A 7,947-nucleotide genomic window follows, 5' to 3' on the forward strand; every position below is an offset into this window, starting at 1 on the left:
AAACGGACGACAAAGAACTACAAATATGGCGCTGGTGCAGCCAACACGTCACCAAGCCCTAAATCGTCACCGAGAGAATTCACCTTCACAACCAATCACAGGCCGCCAACTGGACTCACTCCCTGGATGAGCACTGCACATCCATTCTGAAAAGAGTGCGTGTTGCGACGTCACGAGCCAGCCAATAGACGCGCGAAGAGTGGAACGGTAACCAATCAGAACGGAGAGTGGGCGGGACCTTTCAATAGGAAGCGCTGTTGAAACAGTATATTGCGTGTTGTCGAGCCGGTATCTTTAATGATCTTTCAAAACCCAGTTTAGCACTTTTCCATAGCCTGTTTAAGTAGTTAAACGCGTTTCTTTGGTTTTAGGATGATATATTTAAGTGGGCTTTCTGTGGCACTGGCCCTCACGCTGGTGCCGAGCTGCACTGAAGCTTTGAAGGATGGAGAGTGTGAAGGTGAGTTTGGTTCATATGTTCATAGTATAAACATACGCAGGAGCGCCTTACATCTGCGTTTCATTCATCTTCTTTAGTTTATGCTGTATGTTTAGTTTATTTAATTATTAGTAGGTATAATTTCGTGTGTTTCCTCAGACTACTTCCAGTTATTGCATCAGTAATTATTTTTTTTTTTAGTGTTTAAGGTGCTGTTATAGGCTAAACGTGTTTTTGTAATAATGCATGTTTATAATATATGCAAAGTTTAAAGTGCAATATATTAAAAAGTGTTTTATATTAGTGTTTTTAAAGGCAATTATGTAATTTTGTAAATTAGGTTTTCTTTTCAGTAAAAGTCATACCATACTGTACGCAGTTGATAACATAATGCAGGTTATTATCAATAATAAGCACTTTATCATATCTAGATGGCACACCTGTTCAAATGACCCTTTGGTCATAATTGCTTATTCTCTTATTTACAAAGGGCTCAATGAATTAATAATTGACTATACTATGTTATATATTTTCATAAATGTGACTAATTTTATTTAATAGAACTTCTCTGTGTATGATTGTTGTATTGCAGTCTGTGTGGGTTTCCTGGAACGGTTTTACCAGACGCTACAAGACAACGACGTCAAGTTCGACAGTGACTCCATCGAAAAAGCTCTTCTAAAATCTTGCAAAGAGGCCAAAGGAAAAGAAAACCGATTTGTAAGTGTGTGTTTGAAGGGACAGTTCACCCCCCAAAAAATGTACAATTTACTCACCCTGAGTTCATCGAAGATGCAGATGAGTTTGTTTCTTCATCAGATTTGGAGAAATTCAGTATTACATCACTTGCTCACCAATGGATCCTCTGCAGTGAATGGGTGCCGTCAGAATGAGAGTCAAAACAGCTGTTAAAAACATCACAATAATCCACATCACTCCAGTTTATAAGAAACAAATCCATTATTAAGGCATTGTGACTTCAAACCTTCACTACTGAGCAAAATACTTCTTTCGATAATAACGTTTCCTCCAGTGAAAAATTCCATCTCCTGTTGTCCTCTCACATTTAAACCCACCAGCATATTTGTTTAGAGCATGTTTTGGGCTGTTTTCACTTGTAAATGGTGCTTGATCTGTGCATATTTCTCTTCTGATTCAGACAAGTATTTAGCCTGAAGCAACATTTTGAAATTAAAAACATCTTGATGGATTTGTTTCTTTTGAACATGCAGTTTTCACTTCACAAGAAGTTAGTGTTTTTTTTTTCTGATTCAGGTGTTGGTCAGCTGTTTGGACTCTCATTCTGACGGCACCCATTCACTGCAGAGGATCCACTGGTGAGCAAGTGATGTAATGCTGCATTTCTTCAAATCTGATGAAGAAACAAACTCATCTACATCTTAGATGGCCTGAGATAGAGTTAGATAGATCAAATTTTCATTATCGGCTGAAATATTCCTCTTATCTTCCATAATTGTTGCTTGTTTATACTTACTTTTAATGTTTTTTTGTGCATGTGCAGTGTTATTATATAGGGGCAACAAGTGATGCAGCAACAAAAATAGTCAATGAAGTTTCCAAACCCATGAGTTACCATGTGCCAGTGGAAAAGATCTGTGAAAAGCTCAAAAAGAAGGACAGTCAAATCTGTGAACTGAAATATGGTAAGTTGAAAAGTTTCCACGGACTAATTTATTGGATCTCTCTAGTGGTTGACCAATTGGTCAACGCATAACTATATCATATCCATTGTTATGTTTGTTTAAGCATCCTGCCCAGCTCAAGATGATGAATTAATCGCTCTGGTCAATATATTGAGTTATAGCCGCTCTATTTTAAATTTAAATTTAAATAGTATTTAAAAAAAAATTTAAAAAAAATTTAAATAAAAATTTTGGTCAATATATTGAGTTATAGCCGCTCTATTTTAAATGGAATTTAAAAAATTGCATTTTTATGTTTTATTTTTATTGTTTTATTTTTATTGTTTTATTTTTTTGGTTAAACAAGTTGACTTGAGCTCCGTCGACCTGAAGAAGTTGAAAGTGAAAGATCTGAAGAAAATTTTGGAGGAATGGGGCGAATCCTGCAAAGGATGCGTGGAGAAATCCGACTTTATCCGCAAGATCAATGAGCTGATGCCCAAGTATGCTCCCAACGCGGCCAAGGCACGGACAGATCTGTAAACTCGCAGGGAATTATGGGACCAAGGCAGCAGCCAAAGGCATTTAGGGTGGAAGATCTGCGCTGTGCAGCTGACAGACCACCTAACAGTGGGGTCTGCATTGTGTTGTCATTTTACCATGTACTCCAGGGGTAAACATCAAGAAACCGAATAAATGCACTTCTGTGAAAATACAACCTTTAATTTATAACTTGCAATGTGTTTGTTCTGACTAATATCCAACACAACCTGTGTTTGTCTCCTGACGTTATGGGAAATGTGTTTGACACACTTTGCCTAGTTTAATTTTCATTTTCACTTTTGAGGGTATAGACTTTCTTAGTTGGCACATTATATTAATAATATAATGAATGAGAGTCTCATCTTCAAAATGCGTGGGTCAGTTTGAGTGGACTTTGCTGTAAAATGTTTAATACAGTTATACTGTCTTTTTCATTAAAAGAAGAAAAGAAGTTTGTCTTGTCCTTTTTTAGTTTATTATTTTTCTGTTTGAGTTTTTATTTATCATTTTACCTGTTTAATCTTTTTGTAAAATGTCCTTCAGGGAAATAGAATTCATTTAAGTACCAAAATACCCATTTACCACGGTAATGAAAAGATTTTTATGGTTATGCAATAGTCATTGCATGTATTTGAATAACATTACAGCTTATGGTACATTAAAGTTCATGCACAGAAATTTTATGGTTATGCAATTCAAATTTTCTTATTCATTATAGTTGTATCATATGATAGTGATGCATGTATTGGTTGTGTATATACTAAAGTGCGCATTTTCTGAACTCATAGAGATGTTAGATTTGCAAAAATGTGTATTATTTAACATATAATTTAACCAAAGTATTGTGCAGTAGGATAGTAATCCATATCAGACTAATTCTATTGAAACGAATGAATACATTCGCTCTTAGAACTTTATTTTTATTGTCAATAGTATTGATTTTCCACAACTACAACGTCACGCGATATGTTCTGACGTCAGCAGAGTCTCCTCCCACTCGCGGAGCGCGCACATTCCTTTTGTCCAAGATGGCGGAATAGATGCAGCTGAGGGGACGCTAATGTTTGTCGTTTTGTTTTTATCTGCGAAATTCAACATCTAGGTGAACGTTTTCCAGTGCGAACGTTTGCTAAGACCCTCCTCACGGATGTGCAAAATCTCCCGGAGCCGTGAGATTTCACCTCGCAGCTGATTTTTATATTCTTGCGGCGGGTGCATCACTGTGAAATGAAGAGGCAGGCCGAGCGCGACGCGAGTCCGTCCAGAACGCTCGCCAAACGCGTCCGCGAGCGGGACCGAGAGCGAGAACCGAACCCGCCGCTCGCGCTGCTGCTCGCCGAGAGCCGAGCTTATCACAAACGAAGCCGCAGCCGCGAGCGGGAAAAACCGCGCGTCCGTGAGGAGAGAGAGAGTCTGCATCACCGCCCGCATCATGAACTGGGTCTGCTGGGTCGAGCCCCTCTCCGAACCACCGCAGTCCTGCCTAAAGGGAAGACCCCATCCGCAGACGCGGTGGGCGCGCGACTGGAATACAAGACACTACTTATCAGCAACCTCGGATCGCAGCTCTCTGATGAACACGTAGAGGACGGACTGTTTCATGAGTATAAAAAGTTCGGGGATGTGAGCGTCAAGCTGTCTCACACGCCAGAACTGGGTCGCGTTGCATACGTCAACTTCAGACACACGGAAAACGCGCGGGAAGCGCGTCATGCAAAAACCAGATTGGTGCTGTATGATCGTCCACTCAAAGTTGAGCCCATGTACATGCGGCGTCGCAGTGTCACGCCTCCAGATGTGAGTTATGTGTCTCTGCACAGTGCTGCCTACACTTACAGGCAGCGGTCACTTTCACCGGGCGCTGGGAGTAGTGCCCTCCGAGATATGAGACCCAGGCATTATGTTGATAGTATGGGACTCAGCAGGGACCGCGTTTTGGACTACTACAGCGCATTGGAGGAGAGAAGCCGTGCGTATGCGTATCAGCTTCCCGAGGAGGACTTAAAACCAGAGGACGATCAGAGAGCCACAAGGAATTTGTTCATCGGCAACTTGGACCATAACATTTCTGAGGTGGAACTACGACAAGGATTTGACAAGTATGGGATTATTGAAGAAGTCGTTATTAAGCGGCCCGCTCGTGGACAAGGAGGTGCTTATGCTTTTCTTAAATTTCAAAACTTGGATATGGCTCACCGGGCCAAAGTGGCCATGCAGGGGCGTATGATAAACGGCAACCCGATTAAGATCGGATACGGGAAGGCCAATCCGACGACTCGGCTATGGGTGGGCGGACTTGGTCCGAATACCTCGCTCGCTGCTTTAGCTCGTGAGTTTGATCGCTTTGGGAGTATTCGCACCATAGACTACGTGAAAGGAGATAATTTTGCTTACATTCATTACGAGAGCCTGGATGCAGCCCAGGCTGCTTGTGCGCAGATGCGCGGCTTCCCTCTGTGTGGTCCGAATCGTCGGCTGCGTGTGGATTTTGCTAAAGCTGAGGAGACGAGGGCGTACCCTCAACAATACCAGCCGCCTTTGCTCCCGCCTCCACATTACGATCTTCTAGCTGATGGTTACGGACGCCATCACAGCCTGGAGCGAGAACTGAGAGCGAGGGCTCGCTCACCCTCACACCCCCTGTTCGTAGAGCGAGAACGAGAGCGCCTTTCGGACCGAGACTGGAGTCCGCCGAAAGGAATTGAGCGGCGAGCGAACCCGGAGGCGTTTGGGCGCGTCAGGCAGCGCAGTCGTAGCCGCAGCAGGGAGCGCTGGGTAAAGGAACGAGAGCTAGAACGTGAGCGGCGCAAGCGAAGGAGCCTCAGTCCCATCGACTGTCCTGCCGAGGAACGCGGGAGGTCAAAGCTCAGAGGCGGAGCACCGTCTACTCCCGAAGACAGCCCGGATAGGGGTCGCGGCCGTCTTCCGGACTCCACCTCGGAACCTCTTGATCACACCCCCGACATCAGCAGACACTCCAGCGACGAACGTCCCGCGCAGGACGAACCTCTGCACCCGAGGAAGGAGGAGCGCGATCGCAATCCCCGCAAAAGCGAGAGCGACCCTGACTCACAGATGGACAAGTCCAAAACAGACTCCAAAAAGCCCAGCACGCTCTCCGAATACGCCCAGACGTTGAGTCGCGTGTGGCACGGTTCTCTCGTTCTTAAAAACAGCTGTTTCCCCACAAATATGCACATGCTTGAGGGGGGCGTGAACTTTCTCCACGCCCTCATGAAAGACAACCAAGCAGGGGGTTCCAAGATCACGCAGCTTAAAATCGCTCAGCGGCTGAGGTTGGATCAGCCCAAACTGGACGAGGTGACGCGACGCATCAAGCTAGGCAGTCCGGATGGCTACGCTGTCCTCCTCGCAGTCCAGGGGCCCGTGGACCGCGACGCCCCTCCTCCAGAACCGGGCCTTCAACAGCGCCTTCTCCGCAACCTGGTGACATACCTTAGGAACAAGCAGGCAGCAGGGGTCATCGGCTTGCCCCTCGGCGGCCCCAAAGAACGAGAGATGGGGGGCATGTTGTACGCCTTTCCTCCATGTGACTTCTCACAGCAGTATCTCCAAACTGCTCTGAAGACTATCGGGAAGCTTGAGGAGGACCACCTGGTCATCGTGGTTGTTAGAGACTCACCTTAACACTTCAATTCCAACTCAAAATTTGTGTGGAACATTCTAATGCCTTTTATGATTTAAGGACGGATGTAGCTTTTTACTTTAATACTCCTACACTTGATCAGCATTTCCTTAAAACGTTTTGGAAATTGAATAGCATCCCCAGAGAAGTTGTTTTATAAACTTGCAAATGAGATTCCCGCCAAGGGGTTTTAAATTTCTCTCAGCAGTGTTCAACAGTTTCAGTTTTATTCTATTTAAAAATGTTTTATATAATTGCATGCACAAGCAATTTGACTGAAGTCCCCTTCTGGTGGTTCGCTGTAGTGGGCGTAAGACATACTGGATCTCATTTTTAAATCTCAAATTTGTGTGAATTGCTAAAAAAAAATCCATTCGTCATTGAACCGTCGCATTAAATACGCTCATTATGGTCTGTTGACCGAAATTCAAGTAAAATAATTTGTTAGTGGCTTTTAACTCCGTAGCAGTTCTTCCCTCCCATATTACATCTGCTGTCCGTTTCACAAACCCCTAGATACTTTATTTTGTTTTTTCAGAAATAAAACAGTACTAGACATGGCAGTATGTTCAGTTCAGGTGAGGCGTTTGTGTCATAACTGATGGCATCTACCTCTTTAACCATGTAACACATCAGGTATGCGTGAAGAAAATGAAGTTAGTCTATGAGCCCCCTGCATTTTTTATTGTATTTTGTTACAAACATGCACCTGCAGCACTAACAGAAAGGTCATGTGGCCATACGTGTACTGTACAGATCCAGACACACTAATGTTTGTAAACATTATGAACACTACGGTTTAAGCTTGTGTGACTGTTTGCTTGTATGTAGGAATGTATTCCTAAGCCTTAGCTGTTTTTCAACTGCCCTCCACTGAATGACTATTTGCCAAGTCATTCTAACCCATTGAGCCAACACGTTGTAAACAAGTGCTACTCTAAAATGTCCAGTGATTTGAAACTCATAATAATGTATGAACCAGAAACAAGTGTTATTTTCATATTTTAGTGATGGGTTTTGAAAGTCCACCTGCCAACACTACAACCCTTTGCACTGAACGGTAATTTTTTCCATTGTTTATTTCTAATCATGTTGTTGTTTTACCCTTCTTTTATCACTCCTTTTTTGTAATACCTTTTTCTAGAAATCTGTATGCAAAACATGTATGGCGTATAAAAAAAGTAAACATTTCATGTGCTTGTTTTTAAATCGTACCTCCGTCATTATTTGCAAAACTGCATTCAATGTTCAATGTCATGATTTTTTTTTTTTTTTTTTTTTTTATCGCTGAGCATAAATCCTGTCTCCATAGTTACTTTTCCATCTGCAAAATTCCAGTCCTGCCTACAAAATAAGTTGAAGGTTAAAGTGGTAACCAGGCAACCACATTCAACCTAAATAATAATAATAATAATAAAAAAAAGACTCCAGTTTTCAAATGAGGCTTGACTGTGAAGTAGTTTAGAGTAACCACTAGGTGGCAATGTGGTCAAATAAAAACAACCTTAACTCAACATATGAAACCAGCGAGTGTTATTGAAAGTGAAAGTGACGTGACATTCAGCCAAGTATGGCGACCCATACTCAGAATTCGTGCTCTGCATTTAACCCATCCGAAGTGCACACACACAGAGCAGTGAACACACACACACACTGTGAACACACACCCGGAGCAG

The 7,947-nt window shown here is 42.8% G+C and overlaps 2 protein-coding genes across 2 annotated transcripts; both read left to right on the forward strand.

Moving 5' to 3' along the window:
• Positions 1–230: 230 nt before the first annotated feature.
• LOC109057478 (mesencephalic astrocyte-derived neurotrophic factor-like) lies at positions 231–3,076 on the forward strand. The gene is made up of 4 exons (XM_019074718.2): positions 231–460; positions 1,032–1,159; positions 1,962–2,103; positions 2,441–3,076. The coding sequence occupies exons 1-4, from the start codon at positions 373–375 to the stop codon at positions 2,623–2,625; spliced, it is 543 nt and encodes a 180-aa protein (XP_018930263.2). The 5' UTR covers positions 231–372; the 3' UTR covers positions 2,626–3,076.
• A 541-nt stretch (positions 3,077–3,617) lies between these two features.
• On the forward strand, positions 3,618–7,474 carry LOC109057479 (putative RNA-binding protein 15B). The gene has a single exon (XM_042749284.1). The coding sequence runs from the start codon at positions 3,853–3,855 to the stop codon at positions 6,271–6,273; it is 2,421 nt and encodes an 806-aa protein (XP_042605218.1). The 5' UTR covers positions 3,618–3,852; the 3' UTR covers positions 6,274–7,474.
• Positions 7,475–7,947: the final 473 nt, after the last annotated feature.

Source organism: Cyprinus carpio, chromosome B22 (genome assembly GCF_018340385.1).
Source record: "Cyprinus carpio isolate SPL01 chromosome B22, ASM1834038v1, whole genome shotgun sequence".
In the NCBI taxonomy this organism is placed as follows: domain Eukaryota; kingdom Metazoa; phylum Chordata; class Actinopteri; order Cypriniformes; family Cyprinidae; genus Cyprinus; species Cyprinus carpio.

Bases quoted from the DNA above. Each gene is read 5' to 3' on its own strand.
- LOC109057478 (XM_019074718.2), top strand. From the start codon at position 373: ATGATATATTTAAGTGGGCTTTCTGTGGCACTGGCCCTCACGCTGGTG. The intron at 461-1,031 runs GTGAGTTTGGTT...GTTGTATTGCAG, and splicing joins GAAGGATGGAGAGTGTGAAG to TCTGTGTGGGTTTCCTGGAA. The intron at 2,104-2,440 runs GTAAGTTGAAAA...TTATTTTTTTGG, and splicing joins AATCTGTGAACTGAAATATG to TTAAACAAGTTGACTTGAGC.
- LOC109057479 (XM_042749284.1), top strand. From the start codon at position 3,853: ATGAAGAGGCAGGCCGAGCGCGACGCGAGTCCGTCCAGAACGCTCGCC.